Source organism: Sinocyclocheilus rhinocerous, unplaced genomic scaffold (assembly GCF_001515625.1).
Source record: "Sinocyclocheilus rhinocerous isolate Xijiao unplaced genomic scaffold, SAMN03320098_v1.1 scaffold432, whole genome shotgun sequence".
Classification (NCBI taxonomy): Eukaryota; Metazoa; Chordata; class Actinopteri; order Cypriniformes; family Cyprinidae; genus Sinocyclocheilus; species Sinocyclocheilus rhinocerous.
The window spans coordinates 482,647-505,416 of record NW_015627225.1 but is presented as its reverse complement, the minus strand read 5'-3'; the positions used below and the strand labels follow the sequence as shown (position 1 = coordinate 505,416).

The following is a 22,770-nucleotide window of genomic DNA, read 5'->3' as shown; positions in this document are numbered from 1 at the left end:
AATCATTAATAACTGTAGTTTAAAAAAAAACACATGCAGGATAAAACAGATACAAAATGTGCAATGTGGTGTGCAATCCCAACATGAACTTGTCAGCTGTTAGCTGGAAGGTAAATAAACATGAAGAAATACATCATTCAATAAAGACTAGATGAACACACCTGTAGTTGATCCAGAGTTCTCTCTTGGTACATCATCATAAATCACTTCATCTGGACCTAAAATAAATAGAAACATGCCAACAAACACACATGGCTCAAATTCTCATGCCCAACCAAACCAAAGCAATGCAGTGGGTCTCAGAGTGTGTGTACAGTATGTGTTAATGAATCCTCTGAAAGAGGCGTAGCAGTTCTTAGCGAGAAGGAAGGAAATGTCTGAGATTCTCTTCAGAAACAGGAAACACAGCTAAACAAGGCAAACAAGGCTTCATACATACATTCGCATGTAAATCTAAGCATTTTATTAGCCTAGCAAAATGCTGAGAACTTACTCTCCATCCAGGCCGTGTTTGCTGGGTCTGACACCCACTTGGTAAGAGCATCTTCCTCTCTGATGACTGGACACTCTTCACTGAAAACACTGGACATGCCACTTGGAATAAATATTCATAAACACTTCCCTTTAAAATATCCATCTGTGTTGGCACTGCAGTATTCAAATATTATTACGAGAACATGAGGTCCAAACTGTTTTGTACACGAGCATGCAAACCCAAAAACCCCACACAAAAATAGAGGAAAAAAACCCTAAAAGTACTTCATAGTACAAAATGTTACATACAGCAGAAGGACATTACTTCCTCTGAGATGTCGAATGCATATTAAAGCAGTACTGAACATCTGTGCGGTCTCACTCACCTGTCCACTGGAGTATTTCCTGCTCCCACCACAGTCACTGCAGGACACAACAAAACAATTGATGCATTAACAGAATAGCACCAATAAACACATTCAAATATGCTTCATAAAATTCTTAAAATCACATAAAGGTGAGTTCAGACCATGTCAAAACCAAAAAAATTTGCAGGTTTATAGCTCGAACACCATTACACCACAAGGGGACAGTAATGTGCTGAGTGTGTCTGCTACAAGTTTCAACACACCTCCTCATCTCTACCTACACTACCAGTCTAGATGAACTTGCCTGGATGCAAGTTTCTCATCACTGTAAAAACTTTGTACCTAAAGGATTAAGCTTAAATGCATGAAATTATAATTATAAATTGAGCATTCCTATGAATTAGTCATAAAATGTAAAAATAATGAATAAAATCTATATATAGTGTGCACATGAATCTATATATTCTAATTTAGAGCAAAGGGTGGCTACTTTGAAGAAACTTAAACTATAAGATTTGATTTTGATTCAACATTTACACTGCATAATTTCCATTTTTCGAAATATAACACTTTTGATAATACTACTGCTTTATTGACGTGCCAGTTTTAAAGTGGTTTTAAAAAACAACTACTAATTATGATAAATGTTAGAAATGGTTTTGTAAAAATGTGTATACATTTGACAATACTCGTGTAAAATGTAGTTAACATTCAGGCTACTGTTACACTTTAGAGAAAACAGGAAACCTCATCACAGCCAAAGCCACAGCTAAAATTATCCCCAACTTCCTCATGGCAAATCTTCAGAAAAAGAAGAGACCGAGCGCATGAGAGAAATGAGGTGAGAAAGTAAAAAGAGAGAGGATATGTATGGTGATGGTGAACCCCTATTCCAACCAGATCAATGGAAAGAATAAATGAAATGGAAACAGGTGGGAATAATCTCTCTTTTTACCATCTTCATCCATAGAGAAGTGTCGGATGATAACTGGGGTGGTGTAGGTTGGTGGGATCACCGGCACATTTGAGGGCGTTGCATAACCACAGGGCACTGGCACTGAATACCCAGAGAGCAACCCAGGGCTACTGGGTACATCCTGAATGTCTCTTTCACTCTCAATGGCTGGGGGAGAGTAGGGAGGGCCGCTCTGCTCTGACAGCAGATGCTGCTGGAGAGGGGCGATGTCAATCACAGAGTAGGGGCTGACTTTGAGCTTGGAGTTGGACGCAGAGGTGGTAACCACACCGGCACCTCTGTTCACTATTGATCAGAAAGTACAGTGACTTATCAGGAAAGTCTGAGACTGTAAGTCTTGTAGGAAAGTGAAAATTGCATTTCCATTGGAAAATACACAGAAATCTCAGTTTATGCAGCTATTCTAGTGAATAATCTTTGTTAATTCATATGATCTTATGTGGGAGGGATTCCTGAAACAACTAACTGAAGATCACCTACATTAACAGTTAGAGAGAAAGAGAAAAGACAGAAGGAAAGAAAGAAATAGATGTAACCTCAGAAACCATGCAAGAATTAAAAAAAGCAATTGGACGCAGTGGGCTGCCACCAAAATGGCTGTCGATTTGATTTCCAGGCAGTTATACACAAATCTGTTGTAGTGGGGGGATTGATAACTGTACACATTCAAAAAAATTAATTGCCATGTTTCATGCTCACAAAGGCCAGTGGTTAATTGCATAAAACTCATTGTAGTCACCATAAACCATCACAACAAAATACTGTAGAGCAGTTTTCAACGATTTTGTTGGTAAGGACGCCCAAATATAATCGTCCGCTGTGAAAACCCCCCTTCATTATGTATGTAAAAAAAGTACTATATATTTTCATGTATAAAAAACTCAATTTATACTGTGAAAAATATTATGTGTAATATTGTACAGAATTTTTTTTTTCAAAATTAGTTGCCTTTTATATTTTTATTGAACTAAAGAAAATCATTAAAACATTACGTAAGTACAGAAGACCTTTGTTCATCTTCGGAACACAAATCAAGATATTTTTGATGAAATCCGAGAGCTCTCTGAGCATGCATAGACAGTAATGCAGCCGACACGTTCAAGGCCCAGAAAGGTATTAAGGACATTATTAAAATAGTCCATGATGTGACATCAGTGGTTCAACCGCAATTTTATGAAGTTACGAGAATATTTTTTGTGTGCAAAGAAAACAAAAATAATGACTTTATTCATCAATTTCTTCTCTTCCATGTCAGTCTTCGACACCCATTCATGAGAGTATCACGACGCATGACGCAGGAGATGGCGTTCTGACATAGAATCTGGATTTCACTGCGCCTTGTTTACAATGCGTCATGATACTCTCATGAATGTGCGTCAAAGACTGACACAGAAAAGTAGAAATTGTTGAATAAAGTCGTTATTTTTGTTTTGGTTGAACCACTGATGTCATATGGACTATTTTAACGATGTCCTTACTACCTTTCTGGGCCTTGTCCATGTCAGTTGTGTGTTGCCGTCTATGCAGGGTCAGAAGATTAACAGAGGTCTTACGGGTTTGGAACGACATGAGGGCGAGTAATTAATGACAGAATTTTCATTTTTGGGTGAACAATCCCTTTAAATTGAAGCATATCTGAGATTAAGACTTTTTTCAAAAATCTATATTGCTGTCAATAGAATAAAATAATCATATTCTTGAGATTTCTATCTTTAGAAAGCAGAATTAACTAATTAATTTTAAAATCAGTTTCATAGATAAAATAATTCATCTTAATATCTGTGCTTACATGTAAACTTACCGTCCTGCTCGCTGTCAACAGCAGCTCCTATAGCGCCCTCTGATGGTGGAGGAGGGTCTCTGGCCTGGCGTTCTGCTGCATTCTGACACAGCTCTATGGGAGGAGGGGGTAGATCACACTGTGGGAAGGGTGCATGAGCCAAAGAGCTGTTATTAGTGGGGCAGTCCTGAGGTGGAGGGGGCAGATCAGCCTCTGCAGTGAGTAAGTTCTCTGGGTTTGGACTTGTTCCATTTACAGGTGCGTCCCCGGCTGTTAATGAGCAGGGTGGATGCATTAAGATTCCCTCAGGTTCAGGGGGTGGCCGATCTGCCTCGGGGGCTTCATCACCACTGTCATCAAACTCAAACTCCTCACCTTCATCTTCGTCATCCAACACTAAAGAGAGAGAGAGATAGAAGTGTTTTGCTGTTTCCATCGCATTGTTTTACTGATGTCGAGTATGGTATAAACTATAAATTAGAAAAATTAGATAGTCTGTGAATGGAGTATTTGTGGTTGAGGTTTGTTCCCGCCTTCCTCTCTGCCAACCCAGGGTTCACAAAGTCACATGTTCAGATTTTTAAGAGCAAATTCTAATTTTAGGTTATGTACAAGAACCCTTTTCTCAAAATGCCTCTAAGAGTCACACATGGCACAAAGTTATAAGGGAACAGTGAAACAAAACCAAACACCAAAACTGGTGTACAGGAAGCACACATATGCTGAAAGGAAACAGGGTCAAAAAAAGCACACTGCTTATTTTCCACAGGGCTGAAATGCTAAAGAGGAAACATGTCTACTGGGACCAGAGAACAAAAGACAGAGAGAAAGAACTAAAATTCAAATACATTGATCAAAGATTTCTCACTCATGTGGTTTGGTTTGTACATTACATGCTGCCATTGCAAAACAGGCTACTTATACTAAATTTAAAGGGACAGTTTACCCAAAAATTCTGTCATTATTTACTCACCCTTATGTCATTTCAAACCTGTATGATTTAGCTTCTTTTGTGGAATGACTTACATTGTGGTCTGTTAATCACATAGCTATTGATTTGGCTGTTGTATGAACTAGTACTATGATACTGTCATGGAGCTTTTGTTCTTTTTTTAAACTTGAAAACTTGTTTTTAATGCAAGAAAAAAAAGTGGAAAATTACTAATTCTACTAAATTTGCATTTTTGTGTAAGATGAAACAGTCATACAGGTTTAGCACAGCATGAAGGTGAGTAAATGACAGAATTTTCATTTTTGGGTGAACTGTCCCTTTAAGGAAAGCTTTGTCTGAGTCGGTCTTTAATGATCCTACATCAGCAAAAACTGAAAAACCGAATGGCAGCCTTACAGTATGGATGAAAGACATCCAAGAATGGAGGACCGAGGAATAAGAGAAGAGACAGGGAGGGAGCCCTTGATGGTGTAAGGCCATTTTGAATCAAACACTTGGCAGTTCTTGACCCAGTGAGTCACTCTTTAGAAATGCGAGTAATGTGAGAGTCCTTTTCCTCCATTCAGCTCTGGATCCCCCGTCCAATCGCAGCCTCCCTCACGGGGCTGAAGTGCACACAGTGGCCATTATACTAGACTAGAGTAATTAAGCCTGTTACGGAGTTTTACAGACAGTTTATTTATAAAACAAGACTGCATATGCAGACAGTAACATCTCTAAACCACTCAAATTCATTACATGGAGTCTTAAATAATGCTTGTTTTTCCTCTCACAGGGATAATGAGAGGAGTGGTAAAACTGAAAGACTCTGGACCTCTGCCCAGGAAACCATGTTTCCGCTGACGGAAACGGTTATCTCTTAAAGTTGATAAATCCACCATGGCGTGCTGGTACGAGGTTGCTCACTGGAATAGCAGAGATTCCAAACATAGTGAAACACGCTGTCCTCCGACTTCAGGCTGCAGTCCAAAAACAACCTTGACAGACCAATTTCCTCTGCTGACTTCCATAAGTAAAGCATTTCTCATTTTAAGCCACTTAGAGCCAGGTTGGACACAATTATTAGCACCCAATTTTTTTAGGCTTTCTGACCCCAAGAATCAACTTTGGCCACTCAAACTCTCTTCCTCACCATACATTAGGATGATATAGACACATGTCCTCTTCCAGGCAGATTCATAACATTTTCTGTTGATTGGAACCTCTTAATTATTGCCCCAATGGTGGAAATGGGGATTTTCAATGCTTTAGCTCTTTTCTTACAGCCACTTTCTATTTTGTGAAGCTCAACAATCTTGTTCTGCGCATCACTATATTCTTTGGTTTCACTGCTTGTGATGGATGATTAAGGAATTTGGCCTTTGTGCTCCTCATATTTATAATCCTGTGGAACAGGACGTCATGGCTGGACAATTTCAAGCTCCTAGTCAGCCTGGTGTGCTAATAAATGTAAATATGAATGAGAATATACTTCAGAGATATTTTACTCATAATAATTTCTAGGGGTGCCAATAATTATGGCCAACATTTATTTCATCATGAGATTTTCTCCCCACTTTTAATTGTTTTACTTCAATGAAAGGTTAGAATTTTTGTGATTTTTTTTTTTAATGAAAGGTCAAAAAGATCAACAATGTAGATTTATTTTCACAGTTGCCTTTGCTCATATTTACCAAGGGTGCCAATATTAGTGGAGGGCACTGTATATATAAAAATATATATGAAGTGTTTGAATATTTGGTTAAATTCTACACAATATCCTAAAAAAAAAAAAAGTGAAAATGAAAATTGGCTTGTACCAAAGATCTCACTGGGGTCATATAATACAATCTGACCAGCAACAATTTTAAAGGATAAAAAAACTGTACAGTGTGAACCCATCTTAAAGTAGTTTGGTTTACCACTACTGTTACTTGTTGACAGATGGGATGTGATCTTTATTCATTGTGAGCTGGCAGGAGCGGCGTCCCTGCATGACTTACAGCTACATGACAGTCGGCATGCAAACAAAACAATCTCCATGCACCCAACTTGACATTCAGTAATGTGAATGATAGTTTACAACAAAACAAAAAAGGATAATCTGACTCCATGGTAAAACAGCAGCAAAGCTTAAACGCATCCTGAGGTCAAACTATGACTTGACTGAGCACCTGGTATAGGAGTACAGGGCAGTACAGGATTGCAGAGCTCCACTTGGCCACATCCTTAAATCCTTGAGAGGAAATGTAAAAGGTTAAGTGTTCAGGAAAGGTGGAGGGGCTTCAGATGAGCTTTTTTGTTTAACTGTGTGATGGGAAAAAACACTAGTCTGAAAAAAGTAATTGAGGCATGAAAAGAGAGAGTGGCTTTATCAGCTCTCTGTGCTAATGAATGGAGTAAGAGGGAGATAAAGCACGTGGGAGTTTCCATATCTTTGCAAAGATGACTGACGGTGAATATTTATGCAGTAAGAGCTTTAAAATAATGTGGAAAGTGTGCAGTTTTAGTTTAAACTTTAACACCAGCTGATCAACTCAAATGGGTCTCATTCCTTACAATGCTGATCCTTTGATTCCCTGATTAGCTGTTTTCAGCAAAGATCTCAGAGCTACAGACAGTGTACAATCATAAAATGAATACCAATTTGCTGACTAAAAATGAACCTTTAATGGAAATTATGTTTTTAAACTGCTCTACTGAATAGTGGTCTACCAATATATCAAATTTTTTCACATTGGATGATACTTTTTTTTCTGTTTGGCCGATAAGTGTCAGACTTTTATTTTGTCATCACTGAGAACACTAGTGCCTGAAGACATGTGCATAAGACCTCCATTCTCTTCATTAGTTTACGGTCTTTAACAGTTCTGTCTAATAAATCATTAGACAAAACCATTTTTAAAAAGAAAAGTAAACCATATATGAAAAAAGTATTATAGCGTTTACCTTTCTTTTATTAGCAATATAAAAGCAAATGCAATTGGGATTTAGCAAATATGGATTTAAGTCTAAATCATATAATTTAAGTTTTTAAAGATCTAATAACTATTTAATTCATTCATTGGTTCATTTTCATTTATTAATTCATTATTATTTAATTCAATATAAATGAACTGAATTCAATTGTGTAGATTATGGCACAGTAAAAATGAACCATCTAGCGTACAAGCTGTGGTACAAGAGGTATGTACAAAGACTGGTCTGAAATGACATGAGAGAGTAAATGTCAGCAACTATCCCTTAAATTATAGCACTACTTTAATCAGGTAAACTAATCTTTCTCTCTGCATCAAGACAGAGCCTCTGTTTTCTGGCTGCTTTTTTCACCTCCCCAGCATTCGTTCTGGCGTTCCTCCACTCTTCAACCCACACGCTCCTTTAGTGGCTGAGCCATGGAATGTGTTTACACTGTTCATTCTCTTCTCCCTATCCTTCAGGCTCCCATAAGCATGATATTCCAGGGCATTCGACACAGTGAGAGTGAATATGACCATGACACCGGTCAGTAAATCTTGCTTTTAAACACTTTAAAAATAAACCGTTCCATTTGTGCCAGAAATTTTTAACCACCATCTGCATTTACACACGTATCTGCTTGTCAGCGTAAACACAGTGTGTGTGTGAGCTGTAAGATGACAGCGTTGCTTACGGTCAGGTGGAGGAGGGGGGAAATCCTCCATGTCCATGCTGAACACACTCTTCTGTGATCAGGGAAAGATCCTTCACCAACTCTTACAAACCTACAGGAGCAGAGAGACAGCAGACAGAGTTCACCCACACAAACACGCACAAGAATAACCTCACAGCTAAAGCAATAGTTCATCCAAAATTACAATTGTGCTATAATTTATTCATCCTTGTGTTGTTAAAATCCCATATGATGTCATATTTTCCAGGGAACACAAAAGTTGATATTCTTAAATAATTGTTACGCAGCTCTTTCCATTCAATGGTAGTTCATAGTGATGATCAGGGCACAACAAACTCCAAAAGGACCATTAAAATTGTCCATATTATTTGTGAGCATATTTACATTTATATAAACATTTGGAGACAATATCATCACAAAAATATAGCAATTTAAAGAGATAAGGAGAGATGATAGAAATGGGACCCAGAAATGGGTCCAAGACAAATATCACTGGCCTCAACACACAGTCATGGGAGTCTGCAGAAGTCTTCTCTATGACAATATTTCCCGTTTTATGTTTTTTTTTTTAAATGCTTGTTTCTGTATGTTGGTTGCACAACAAGACTTTGGTGAGCAAAAATTCTGTAAATGTTAATTAGAAAGTCAAAGCAGTTTTGTTAAAATACAATTTTTCTATGCAAAAATAAAAGATTATGCCAACTAGTTAAAGTCAGCATAAAATATTAATTAAATTTTGTAAATGCATGTTATTTATCTTAGTTCATTTCTTCTTTATTTTTTTTGACATCGTAATTTTTAAATCAAAATGTCCTAACTCAATCTTCTAGTGAAACTGACTTCTCTCTGGTGAAATACGCTTGACTTCTCCAATCATTTAGTCTGCTTAAAATCCTTTCATACAATCAGCTGCAAGTTTGTATTCAATTTAAAGTTTAATTCTATACAATTAACAACCACTGTGCAGAACCAAGTCCCCCCAACATGTTTTTCAATTTCTGATAATCCAAAAATCTCAGCCCGACACTGACATAACGGGTCGACCAGTGGTGTCAGTTAGGAGCAAATCGTCTCCTCACAATTTACCAACCCATCACATCTGCGCTGACTTACCTCAATCATATTCAACCCTGATGACTCTCATAATCTTGCCTGTTTGTTCACTTGCACTGATATGATTTGTGTTATCGCAGAAAAGTACTCCACCAGAAAATACTGGCCTAAAAATTCCTCACTGCACTTTTAGCAAGCTACACTGTACAGTATGTCAAAGTCAGAAAACACACGTTCATGCAGACATGAGCGACCCCCCTCCTATCTGTGACAGTGAGGGATAGAAAAACCCTTTATCTCTCTCACACACACACACACACACACACACACACACACACACATACACATACACAGACACACAGACACACAGACACAACAGTGCTTTCCTCTCAACGGTGTTTCCAGATGAGGGTCAGTGGAACAGTGAAGTAATTCTGTGGAATAGAAGAGTTTCTCATGAGGCTGCTGTGTGTGAGACCCTCAGGGTCAGCGAGAGACGAGGCGGACTGACTGACGCACGACTGTATTATCACAAACAATAAGATCCTGGCACAGACACGCAAGCTGTTCTCCCACTATCACAGTACTTAGTACATTCTACACGCCACGACTCATGAGTCATTAACAAACATGACGAAAAGAAAATCTGTTTTGCTGATAGTCGTTTGAAACATTTGGAGTGACATATTGAGAAGATAAAAGGCATTTTTTTTACTTCCAAAACTTGACTGTTGCACATAATTACAGCTTATACTCATGACACAGTCTGGCAATGGTCTAAAAATAAGCCAGGATGCTGACTGCTTGTTTAGTCTACACACTCTTTGAAGCTTATCTTTCTCTCTCTCACCCCACAGACTACATACGTCATAACAATGTAGATGAGATATGAAAGAAATAAGAACAGAGGTCTACCTAACTTTGGGTGGGAAAATCAGACATGTATTCTGCTTGTTAAGTTGACATAGTTGTTGCAATCTACGAGTAAAAAAAGTTGTCTGTAGTTTTTATATTTACCTTATAATACCTATACAAATGTATGGTATGTTCCGATTTCATAACATATTTCTGATAAAGTGTGCTTTGTGGGAAAAGAGCAAACACACACACCAACCAAAAGGAAACAGAACTATGACAGAGTGTGTGAAGCTTGTAATAACAACCCACCTGTGCAAAACAACACAAACATCAGAGCCACATGCGCAGAAACACTAATTTATGGATCAACACTAACACAGCACATTTGCCTTCAGAGTATCATGACACCATGACAATATTTCACTCAAATGACAGGTAGTTAACAAGAGGGAGCTTTAAATGACACGCTTCAGAGGTCTGTGGCTTTAGGAAAGGCCGCAATGGAATATAAATTCACTCCTACATGACAGTCTTGAGATTTCTTTCTCTGTTCTGATGAATCGACAGACTGTAAATCCTGCAGACCACATTACCGCTGCTGTGAAACAATCAACACTGAAACAGTCATTCATTACTGATGATCAGGATATTTAAAATAAAATGATATTAACACCTTCATTTTTACTCTAAATGATACCCTGAAAGTCAAATGGATTCTTTTTTTTTACGAAATGCATGACAAATCAGAAAAGTTACTGTGCACACAAAGTTCTTGTGCAATGTGCATGAAACATCCAGAGAGTTGGGAACAGATTTGTTAGTGAATGAGTGTGTATTAGCATTGACCATGATGAGCTGATGTTTAGTCTGAGCTTGACTTCTGGGTGTGTAACTGTTCAGGCGAGGAAAAAACCTTGCTGTTTAAATGTGGCTGCAGGGCTTCTGCCAGTCTGCAGTTTCCTGTATCAATTCAGACACGTCTGAGAGAATGAAATACGTTTCTTAGTGTAACATACACAGACATGCCTCATTGCACACATTTAACTTCATTTTTAAGACAAATCTATGGAATGTGTGAGACCAAACCTTCATAATTCATTTTACATTATTTAATTGATAGAATAAACAGCATTCAGTTACAAAGCTAAATTTGATAGTCGTTTGAAACATTTGGAGTGACACCGCAAAACAATAAGTGACTGCCTAAAGTTTCAACAGCACTGTTCCAAAAAACATTTTGTTTCCACAAAAAGATTAAGCAGGAAAACTGTTTTCAATACTGACAATAATAAATGTTTCACCAAATCAGCATATTAGAAAGATTTCTGTCATGTGACACTGAAGACTGGAGTAATGGCTAGTACTGAAAATACAGCTTTGCCATGCAGGAATAAATCACATTTTACAATATATTCAAATAGATAATGTAATAATATTAACAATATTACTGTTTTTACTGTATTTTCCCCCCAAATAAATGCAGCCTTTTAAGCATAAGAGAATTCTTTTAAACAAACAAAAACAAAAAATCTTACCAGCTCCAATGTTTTGAACATTAATGTAAATTCATCCAGATTTGAACTGACCACCAACAAATTTCTTGTCACACAGATCAGCTCCAAACAGGACGTTGTATGTTAAAGATATTTTTTTCAGTAGTGTGACAGTAGCTCAGATGGTTTTTAAAATATTCCAATAAAGTCTCAAGAGATTTTGAAACTGTTTTGCCTTATAGCAAATTAGTACAGTCTCATTTGTACCATTTAGCAGTGAAGGTTCATGCTCTTCTTTTTGTTATGAACCATACTTTTCCCTATGAATCATATAGGGTAAAAATTTTATAAAATTACAACTTTGTGTTTTATCATGAGATCAACTTAACTTTTCCAATATATTTTCCAGGATTCATTTGGATCCCTGGAACACAGCATATATTTAGTTATATTGCTTTAATGTTTTATTTAATTCAGCCTATTTGAGTTACAAAAACTATGTTGTTTTTATGTTGCTATCTGAGTTATACAATTATTAAAAAAAAAATACTTAAAGATATTGCTTCATAAATATCAACGCTTGCCAAATGATTGAATTATTCAATTATAAACTATATTTCTATATGAACTGAAACTATATTCACATTATTGTCTTTTTACCATATTGTTGTTGTCACTGTTTTTAAAGGTCCCCTGAAATGCTTAGAAACACGCTGCGTTACTCTGTGTTGACGTCATTTTAACTGAAACAGGAAGACAGGGCGGGACATATCAAGCAGCCCCGCCCCTTTTTGAAATAGCCAATAGCGTTCGTTTATATCACAGCTTGGGCTAGAGCCGTTCAGAGCCGTTGAGCTCCGTAAAGCCGCATTTGACAGGGTATGCCCGCCACAATCTCATCCATATTGCTATAAAATATAGCATTCTGTGTAGAATTCAAATAGCTCCGATACATTTTGTGGTCTGCGCCGACCTCGCGCATGTGATCCGCTCCGTGCTATCGTGTATCTGGGCCGGAGCAGAGTGTGTGTGCGGTGCGGTGGTTAGCGTGACAGCGCGAAACCAGACTTCTTTTTTTCTTCAATGGAAAGCATATTTACACTGTTTGACTCGTTCCCTGTCCCCTATATAGTGCACTACATGCCATTCACTGTACAGAAAATACTAATTCTGTGGACAAGTGACCGATTTCAGCCGCGGCTTCAGCGTCTATTTTATAGTGTAGGGGGCGGGCGCTTCGGATTCTAGAGAGCATTTGATTGGACAGAAAGTTTGATGAGAAGCTGAAGTACGATGTGACGTCAAAACAAATCGTTGAGCCGTTTTCGCGGAAGTGACTAACTGAAAGCTTTGAATGCTTTTATCTTCTAAATGCGAATTTTGACACTGTTTTGGAGCACACTGCCTTATAGATAACCTTAAGACTAACATATTGATACTAACACCCAAAAAACTTTAATTTTGATTTCATGGGGACTTTAAATCACTGATAATTGTCTCTTACAGTGAGCTTGGAAACGCTGCAATGGGAAATGGAGGTTTTGTGACCTGAGAGCAGAATGATTTATAATGTTCATTTTTTTAACAGAAGAAAGTCATCCCCACAACATGTAGACGAGTAAATGGCAGAATTTGATTTTTTAAAATCAATTTTAACATAAGCAATCCACTGACACTTAAAGTCGCAATGTAATGAAAGTGGAAACATTTTTTATGTATTGTGATGTACATTCAAGTTAAAGAGATTATTAAGAAAAATAGGCTGTGACTTCATTCAAACCATTGGATGTTGATTGGATGGAGGCTAATCTGAATGTGAGCTTATTATCACTTGTAAAAAAAATTAAAAGATTTTGAGTTTAAGTGAACTGTTTCATGCCAACTTTAAGGAATGATTGATTAAGAAATTACGGTACATGTAAACATCTCACATCTTATCATAATACATGCCTTAAGGTCTTAGAATAAATGAATTAAGGTCCATTGAGTCTGAAAAGATGTTTAGGCTGCTGTTCAAGGCCAAAAGTTTAATTCCCAGTTAGACTTACAGAAATACACTTTAAAAAAAAACACTAAATAATTACTTGGAAGAGCAAACGCCATGCCATCCATCTATTTTCTCCTATAAAACAGTTTGAAATGTGTTAAATATGGACCTTAAGCAAACTCTGTGACCTCCAGCAACACGCCTAATAAGAACACACACACAGGCAGGTCAAAGCCAGTCTAACTCCTGCTGGGTTAGACATTAAAGACAGACGATGAGGAGACGAGAAATTAAGTTTGATGATGTACTCTAACATAACAGCCATGATATCCTGTTATCCGAGTGTCACCATGGTAACAAAAGAACTGCAAAGCAGACATAAAGGCTTCAGTAATCCTTCACAGAAAACTCTCATACATGGACATGGAAGCTCTAACAATTAACAAACATGGATCCCAACAAAACACCATCTGCCCCAACTCTGTTAGCACAACAAAACAACTCAATGAATATCAAGCAAACAAAGAGTTTTTTCTCTCACTTTTGTCTCTTTCTCCCACTGTGTCAAAGTCCCCCGTCATAAATTCCATTTTCCCTGCAGATTCCTTCAGGAAGGATTTGCCACTCCACATCGAATCACACAGATATGATTCACCCCTAAAGAGCTCTATTGTATATCAACCTCTGTCCATGTGGAGCACTACTAGAGAAAAACTCAAGGAAATGTTGATTGGCTGCAAAAAGAAATCTTTGCTTAAATGAGCTTCAGGCTATGTTCAGCAAGCTTGAAAAGCTTGTAATCCACAGCCTTTATTTACGAAGAAGATCACTGTGGGTGGAGAAGCCCCGTGCTCCAGTGGTGTGGCTATTTGCTAAGCAAATTGCCAGCAATCTGAGCAAATCCTGTCCTCTGATGCAAAGTGAGTCGGACAAGCATGGAGTCAAACAATGCAGTCGCGCACATGAGAGAGCTCTTCCCCCGTATCACACACACTCATCTAGGAAAAGGCTAGAGGGCCTCGGATTCCGAAAAGCACAGCAGCTCCCAGGGAAGGAAATGCAGTAAAATTGAAGGGAAGTGGAAAGTTTCACTAATTAAAAAGAGCATTCCTTAAATGTTTCCAACCATTTGATCCATGTTTAACTGGGAAATATGAAGCTCTGAACTGAATGACACACTGTGTGCACAAAATGCTCTGGGAACTATTGAGCAAACTTCTTGTCTACAGGCACACAGAAGATTTTATCCTTCAGCCCTAGTCCAGATTGTCAGTACTGTGAAGGACAAAAACAGTATATTTCAAGAATGAGGAGTCAAACTGAATTTATGTTTTCACAAAGGACACAACGATAAGCATCTGTGGCATTGAAAATGATTTCATTTTTTGTAACACAATAAATTGATTGTTGTAGCAGGGTTATTTTCCATGATTTTTAACAAATTTTACTGGATTTTTAAAAACCATTTTAACCTTCCACAATGTGAGCTTACTGCACCTTTACTCAGTAAGTTTTTGTATACAATTGGCTGGTTATTATTTATCCCCAAAGCAGCATGTTTTACACTTACTGACACCTATCAGAGTGGATGCATTTAATGTGTGTACTAATTGCTGCTGGTCTGCATTGAAGCCGTGTATGGCAGGTAGTTCTTGTTTGGACATTTGGACTCAGTCTGCTGAGTCTCAATGACTAGATGAATGATATGAAGTAGATAGAGAAGTATTATTTTTGACATTTAATCAATTGCATGACAGAGCTGGTCTTGTGATGTCAACATGTCAGCACCCAATCTCCATGTATAATAAAACAGCTTTTTTCTAGAGGACTGATAGGATTATGATTGATCTAACATGAGTGTAAATCATATTAGCCATATTTCTCAATAGTATGGTTCATTTCTTTATGTGACAACGTTTTTAACGTGTTTAAAAAATACTGACTGCATATTTAAATGACCACAAAGAGCCACTTCTAGCTGGTCAAAACTGGAACAATTTATAATCATTAAAATTCCAAGATTTTAAAGAATTTATTAGTTTCCAGGACTGGAAATCACAATTTTAAAATTCCGTGATATTTCCAGGCTGTCTATGAACGTGTAACGCTGTACTACACGTTTTACATTGATTAGATGATACGAGCCCTGTGGATTAGGTGGTTATTCTGAAAACTCGACGTTTACTAATGCCGAATTGAACGCATTTTTAATCAAATCTGACATGACTCTGCGCAGTTGTCACTTGCCACGTAAAGCGGAATCCAGCAGGAAAAGCGCAGCCGCCCCATCAGGCGCAGATGTTGAAAACTTAAAGAAGTTATTAAAAATATATCACCACTGCGACAGAGCTCAGGCAATAAACTTTATAACACGGTGCAAACTGCAACAAATACGTCAATACCACGCTAAACATGTGCGCGTTACAAATTACAAACTTATTTCAAACATAATAGACTTTCAGTGGATTCTCAAGTGTTTGGGAATTTCATGCGCATCATTTATCAACTCACCATCTTTCTGGATCCTTCTGGAAAAAATGAAGTTTAAATTCCGTTTACAGTGCCGCAAGACCGGTTAGGTGAAAAACAGACAAAACACCATAAATATTCTCAGTATCATTTTTAAGGACTATAGGCAACTTTTCCACTGCTTTTTCCCAAACGCGAGCCAACCACTCCATGGCCCAGCCCACCGCTGCGGCCTCATTGGTGGAGCCTTTTGTTGCCGGTCTCTAATTGGTTTTAAGACACGTCAATCAAATTCCCTGAGTTTCTCCGTGAGGATGGACACATGCGTTCCAATGTGTGTCACGTGATGTGTGTGACCCGCTCCGGTGCACATTCTGCCTCTCTCACATCCAGAGTTCTACATATATTAATACAATCCTTGAAAATCTTACAGAGACTGCTATAATATATAGGTGAAATAAACACCTAGATTAAATACAAGATCAAAGCATTTCACACAGTTACTTGTTTTCCTAATTATAAAATGAAAATCAAATAATAATTTTGAAGTAGGTTGTGATTTATTGTAGTCGATTCCTTTCACAAATGTCCAAAGTTTGGAAAATGATTGCAGTATATTTGCAGCGCTGTACTGCACTCTAGTGGTCACACACAAACTCGCTGAATGCTTTTATACTTTATGGGTGCTTCTCAAACGGAAGGCTGCATCCTACCGAGGCTGTCCTTCTTAGCTCAGTCCTTCAGAGTCTTGGCTATGATTCTAGGCATGAGTCCTCCTCGGCATTAAACGCTAGAATGAGACAGTCTAGTAAGTGCGCGTGGCTACGACACATATGTTCCCGCCCTCAACGCCACGTACGGCACGAAAATACTAATAAAACTTAGTTTTGGAAAAATACTTTGTATTACAAATCTTTATATTATTTTGCTTTCTATTAATGCATTACAATGAATCACAGTCGTCTAGTCTCCCCGTGGCTTAAATTATTGGCAGTTTAGCGTTTAGTAAGTAATTGACACCAAAACAAAAGATAACATCTATCCTTTCATGTCCGAAAAAATATTTTTGTCTTACATTGCATAATAAATTCAGACAAGCTCAGTACTGACTCGTTTTTCGTCAGTTTACTTTCATGAAATGGAATGGGTACAATCGTCTTCGCGACAAAATACACGTCCACAGACCACAGGATTTTTTTTTTTAAACAATGTAGTTCTTTATATGCCGAAACATCCTGCGAATTCAAATCTGGCCCTCTGATTTTTTTTTTTTTTACACTGATAGGCCTTCTGAAACTAAATTTAAACTACTGGTGTCTTTGATAATTATTTGCACGACTCATATTCACATGCCAAAAACTGAAAAAGACCAGTTGAGTAGCACTTTCTACAATAAACTCTAAACACATAGGAAACTAAACAGTTAAAATGGGTATGCAATGCAAATGGGTATTGTTTTTTTCCCAGGGAGAAAACCAAAAAAGGCAAACATATTTTGGGTGTAAAACCTTATGGCGTGTTAGAATGAGCCGTTTTAGGGGGGCGTGGCAGAGTCTTAACTTTGATAAAGAATATCTCTTTGGTTTTGAGACTTTAGTCTTTGCAACTTCAGGGATCTTATCTATGCACAATCAGCTTGTAACACTCCAAAGAGAAAGGAAAACTTGAAATCGCATCATATGACCCCTTTAAATATACAACGGATTTCCAGTCAACATACTGAAGACAACTGTGTGAACACAAGCAGTAGTTTGTTACAGTTTTGAATTATTGAAACTTATTATATGAAATAAACCATTAAATGTAGCAGGAAAATAAGTTTAAATAATAAAACATGGTTTTGGTATACATAGAAGTACATATGAATTCCCAAAATGAAAAAACAAAAAAAAAAAACAAGAAAGATAGTTTCAAGGTTAGTAACATTTTGTGTTATTTCCTTCTCTCTCATTCGAGAGTAACGAATGGTGTCTGTGAGCTATTTAAATATAATTTAGCTAACCTGCTGAACATGTGTGACAATTCTAAAGTTCACACAAACCCGCGGTTCTGACTCTCACATTGTGAAAGAACAGGCTAAAAAAAGCTGAAACGCTCTTTTTAAACCTCACTGAAAAACAAGAGCAACTAAAGCCGAGGTAATTTAGCAGCTGATGGTAGCAGTTAAACTGCCCCTTTGTTACTATTACATTACAAAATATTCGTGGAATAAATAAATTCCTTAATATTTATATAATACGTTTTTCCACCTGTTGCTATCAGATAATACCGCACATCCTCTTTGTGTCATCCTCAAAATACCCTGAGCTGTTACAAAGGTCAAGCATTGTACTGTTGTTTTTTCCTTCATTCATTTCCTGTAGTAGCATTAGATCATTTATGTGCAGATTAATTTGGCACTGTTTTGTATTGTCTGTTATATATGCTTATGCTGTATGCATCAATGTGCATTTTCTGTTTTGCTTTTCAACTTCTAAAGAATCTATATAAAGTATGACAAAAAGAAGAAGTACTGAGTATAACCAAACACACAAACACAGAGGAACTCTAGTTCAATATCTAGTCCTCGAAATGAAACAATATATTGTCAAATAAAACAACTTCCTTTCTATCCCTTATCCCTCCCTGGTACACACGCACGCACACGCACACACACACACACACACATTCCTTTCTACAGGGATAAGTCAGTCTCTGACAGAACAAACCCTATTTATGCAGAACACAAAGAGTTTAGTCAAACATCCACAAAAACTCACAAAACACTGCCTACCGCCATTGAACACAAATACACAACATCTGTAAAAGAAAAATCCTTCGTACAACTAAAACAAAAACAAGGTCTGGTGGCTTTGAGCTGAAGTTTCCATAGCAAACTGAGTGACATTTAGTTAAGTAGAGTGTGGTTGAGCTGACAGACCATGCTTGGTCATGAAGCAGTCAGGGTTTTTGTTATCACAAAACAAATAACTACTGGGAGTAACAAATATGAGCCTATCAAATAAAAACTTAAGAAAAAGACAAGGATCTCACAGCTTGAGAGATGCTGTGCTGGACGGACTGCCAATGTACAAAGAGAAATATGACTCAAACAGCTACTCCCGAAACACCCAAACACACATAAAAGGCTTCTTTCAGGACGCCCAACTTAACTCAAACAGGAAGTTGAAAGCAAGTTGCATAAACAGAGCTCATGATATTTGCAGGCCCAAAGAAGTCTCCCCGAAACATGCACCAGACTTGTAGTCATTGTTTTAAGTGCCCAAAAATATATAGATAGAACTACTTGAAGGGATAGTTCACCTAAAATGAAAACTCTGTTATCATTTACTCATCCTCATGTCATTCCAAACATGTATGACATTCATTCTTCAGTAAAACACAATAAATAATATATATATTAAAAAAAAAGTATTTTAAAAGAAATCATTTGGTCCATCTAATGAAAGTCATGAGATGTTGTTTGGACCCCACTGACTTTCAGTTATTTGACAAAAACAGTCATTCTTTCAGGTTTGGAATAACATTGAGGGTGAGTGAATGATGACAGAATTTACATTTTTGGGAAAACTATTCCTTTAAATACAGACACTTCACCAACTGTGCAATATGTGTGCTCACGTTGTAGCAAGTAGTACTAGTTAGTGCTAAACCTAAAGCTCTTTAACAAACCTTCAAATAATACTCACTAAAAACACAACTGTACAATATTGTATATTATCTCTCTGCTTCGATCTGCTCTGTATAGAAGACTGTATCTTCACCAGACTGTATTTCTCATAAGGCTTTGATCTTAGCGTTAATCAGCTGGCATGGGGCTTGTGTCGAGCCTGGTCTCGGATTGGTTCGTTTTCTGCTGCAGGTTTATTGTCAAAGTTCCAGTCCACAGGATTAAGAAGCTGCAGGGTTTTCTTATGCGTCCAAATGGGGTTGAGGAAGAAGGTGAGCAGGAAGAGGCCTATGAAGAACAGCAGTCTCTGAACCAATGGGATGTGGGTGTTCATCTCCTCCCAATGATTCCAGATTACCCACCACATGTAGTAGGACACAACCATACGGCAGTGGAACATGTGAATCATCACCCACTGGTTAGCTTTCCAGAAGAGCGTCTTAGACCAGCCCGCCTTTGAAAAGAAGGAATGTCAGAGATAAACCAAGTTCAAAACAGGGGTTTATTAATTTCAATGTAGCTACACAGAGGGAGAATCTGAATTTCAATTTCAACTGTATACGGACAGATTTTTGAACTCTGATCTCTGAAATCTAAAACAAATAAATCGAACAATTCAAACTGTTGCTCCATCATGACAAGAGTTGATCTGAACTGATAATTTATTGCTAACGCCTGCTATGTTTACATTAAAAAAAGGAAAAGCAGTGCAGTGGAATGCAGAAACGCATTGTGTGTGAATGGCCCCTAAGGGGTTATTCCCACAGAACACGTTTGGTTTTTGCATTTAAAAATATGAGACACAGGGCAGTGGATTGAAAAAACTATTTTTTTAGAAGTTGAACTTTAAATATATTATTTATTAACTAACTGGACTAAATCTTAAAGTTTTCAAGCAAAAAGTTGTACTTAGACCTTTGCTTCTCACCTTAAGAAGCATCCAGGAAATGCAGGTGAAAGGTGTGCTCATCTCCAGCAGCAAAGTCACCATAGGGAGGAAATGACCCAGCCAATTCCACACAACCACCCCGGCAAACCCTGCGAGGGCGAAGAAGTGATGCATGGCCAACGGCAGGTCGAAAGACAGGAATGCCAGGTTGGACGAATGAAGGGCCACATTTTCAAACAGGAAGAAGCCTGTAGCGGTCAGCACGTTGAACCAGGACCAGTTCTCCTGCCCGAGAATCTTATCAGAGTAGACGGCAGAGTCCTCCATAAGCACCCGAAGCCCTGCCACCGTGCTCTGGATGCCAAACACAGCCCTTGTCGCAGCCAAATCCCAGAAGACCTTGAAGCAAAGATAAACATGTTATTGTTAGGAAATTATCTAGACACAAAAATGTCACAATGTCATATTAAAGGAACAGTTTATGCAAAAATCTAAATTTGCTGACAGTTTACTTATCTATCCTCAGACCATTCAAGATGTAGATCGGTTTGTTTCTCTTTATCGAAACAGATTTGGATAAATTTGCATTGCTTTTTCACCAATAAACTCTCTGCAGTGAATGGGTGCCGTCAGAATGAGAGTCTAAAAAGCTGATAAAATCATCACAATAATCCACAGGCTAATCAACACAACTCCAGTTCATCAATTAACGTCTTGTGAAGTGAAATATGCACAGATCATGCACAATTTACAAGCAAAAACAGTTCAAAACAGTTCTAAATAAATATGTCAGTGGATTCTGATGTGAAATGACAACGGGGGAATAGACTTTTTCATTGGATGAAGCATTATTATGGACATCACCTTAAAGATGAATTATTATTATTTTTTTATTACAAACAGCTTTTTGCTTCACAAGACATTAATTGATAGACTGGAGTCGTTTGGATTATTGTGTTGTTTTTAATCAGCTGTTTGGACTCTCATTCTGACGGCACCCATTCACTTCAGTGGATCCTTTGTTGAGCAAATGATGATATGTTAAATTTCTCCAAATCTGTTCTGATGAAGAAACAAACTTATCTACGTCTTGGATGGCCAGAGAATGAGTGGATTTTCAGCAAATTTTTATCTTTGGGTGAACATTTCCTTTAAAAAACAAAAAACAGAATCTTTTAAAAATCAACCATATTAATGGGCACCTTTTCTTTGGCTGACAGTGAGCGGTAGGTGTGAAACAGCAGGTTAGATAGGATGTGAGAGAGGAGGAAGATAAAGGTGTAGAAGATGAAGCCCAGGCCGATGATTTTCAGCTGAATGTCCTGGGAGGAGTAGTCCATGCTGAAGTTGTGACCTGAGGACAGTACTAAATTATCTGGCTGGGAGGACATTGCTCAGATCTCCGAACAAATGTCAGACTGCAGTGTCCTTTGGTAATATGCCACAGTCAGTTCCCATGAAACCAATTACCAGTCTAGAACTAGAAAGACACTCATTATATTCCACAGACACACCCTCTGGCCCATTTATCTGCATTACTCACTGAGAAAATACTCTGCCCTTACTTTACTACAATTCTGACCTTAAAGAGAAGTAAAAATAACTGTAATCTAAATTCCATCATTCATATGCTCAGTCAGATTTATGCTTTCTACTTCTCATTTACTAGAACTATAAATAAATAAATATCATTACAAGTCAGTTAAAAGTCTCTGTTTTGGTTTTTGTTTTTTTAGTGTCATTGTTTGTCATTGTTCTTACCTCTTGAAGACGAAATAACGGCCACGAAACACATTCCTAATTCCTTTCTGCGTATTAAAGACCTAAACTATTTATTATTGTCTTTTGATGTGAACTCGACAATAACATAGCTCACATTCCTTCACCGGGCGCGAACAAGTGCACAGTTACAACAAACCCATCGACAGATGTCATCGTCATGTGACTTCATCTAATCACATGACCAGGCTAATTCATAAACGCTACTCTGTCACCCTCTGCTGGCAGTATCCAGAAGCATCAATAAATATACTTTATGTTCGAGGATATAGAATGTATAATTGATGTAGGAAGTAGAATTTGAAAGGGGATAGCAGTAAATGTACTTTTTAATACAATATTTTATTGTACTTTTTAATACAATATTTTATTTTCCATTATGAATTAGACT

At 37.6% G+C, this 22,770-nt stretch overlaps 2 protein-coding genes across 7 annotated transcripts in view; both read right to left on the bottom strand.

Annotated features, from left to right (window-relative positions):
- LOC107721185 (rho guanine nucleotide exchange factor 10-like) overlaps positions 1-16,245 on the bottom strand; it is a 43,355-nt gene extending 27,110 nt beyond the window's left edge. For 3 of the 4 annotated variants that reach the window (XM_016529070.1, XM_016529078.1, XM_016529087.1), the window contains exons 1-7: positions 16,084-16,245; positions 8,182-8,272; positions 3,620-3,994; positions 1,798-2,103; positions 861-897; positions 494-582; positions 162-218 (exon numbers count right to left, since the gene is read on the bottom strand). In XM_016529070.1, coding sequence (XP_016384556.1) covers positions 162-218; positions 494-582; positions 861-897; positions 1,798-2,103; positions 3,620-3,994; positions 8,182-8,218 — 901 coding nt within the window. In that variant the 5' untranslated portion in view covers positions 8,219-8,272; positions 16,084-16,245. The remainder of the gene's footprint in view (positions 1-161; positions 219-493; positions 583-860; positions 898-1,797; positions 2,104-3,619; positions 3,995-8,181; positions 8,273-16,083) is intronic. The other variant, XM_016529096.1, reaches the window with a different exon arrangement.
- A 3,181-nt stretch (positions 16,246-19,426) lies between these two features.
- On the bottom strand, positions 19,427-22,513 carry LOC107721843 (protein CLN8-like). Of its 3 annotated transcripts, none has more exons than XM_016530021.1 (4): positions 22,362-22,513; positions 21,803-22,080; positions 20,640-20,999; positions 19,427-20,165 (listed from the first exon to the last, which is right to left on the bottom strand). In XM_016530021.1, exons 2-4 carry the CDS (start codon positions 21,989-21,991, stop codon positions 19,845-19,847), a joined length of 870 nt encoding a protein of 289 aa, XP_016385507.1. In that variant the 5' UTR covers positions 21,992-22,080; positions 22,362-22,513; the 3' UTR covers positions 19,427-19,844. The 3 variants fall into 3 exon arrangements, with proteins under 3 accessions (XP_016385507.1, XP_016385501.1, XP_016385514.1); XM_016530015.1 differs by having other exon boundaries at positions 21,803-22,074; XM_016530028.1 differs by having other exon boundaries at positions 21,803-21,954.
- Positions 22,514-22,770: the final 257 nt, after the last annotated feature.

Bases quoted from the DNA above. Each gene is read 5' to 3' on its own strand.
- LOC107721843 (XM_016530021.1), bottom strand. From the start codon at position 21,991: ATGTCCTCCCAGCCAGATAATTTAGTACTGTCCTCAGGTCACAACTTC. The intron at 21,000-21,802 runs GTGCCCATTAAT...CTTTGCTTCAAG, and splicing joins CACTGTCAGCCAAAGAAAAG to GTCTTCTGGGATTTGGCTGC. The intron at 20,166-20,639 runs GTGAGAAGCAAA...TTCTTTTCAAAG, and splicing joins TTTCCTGGATGCTTCTTAAG to GCGGGCTGGTCTAAGACGCT.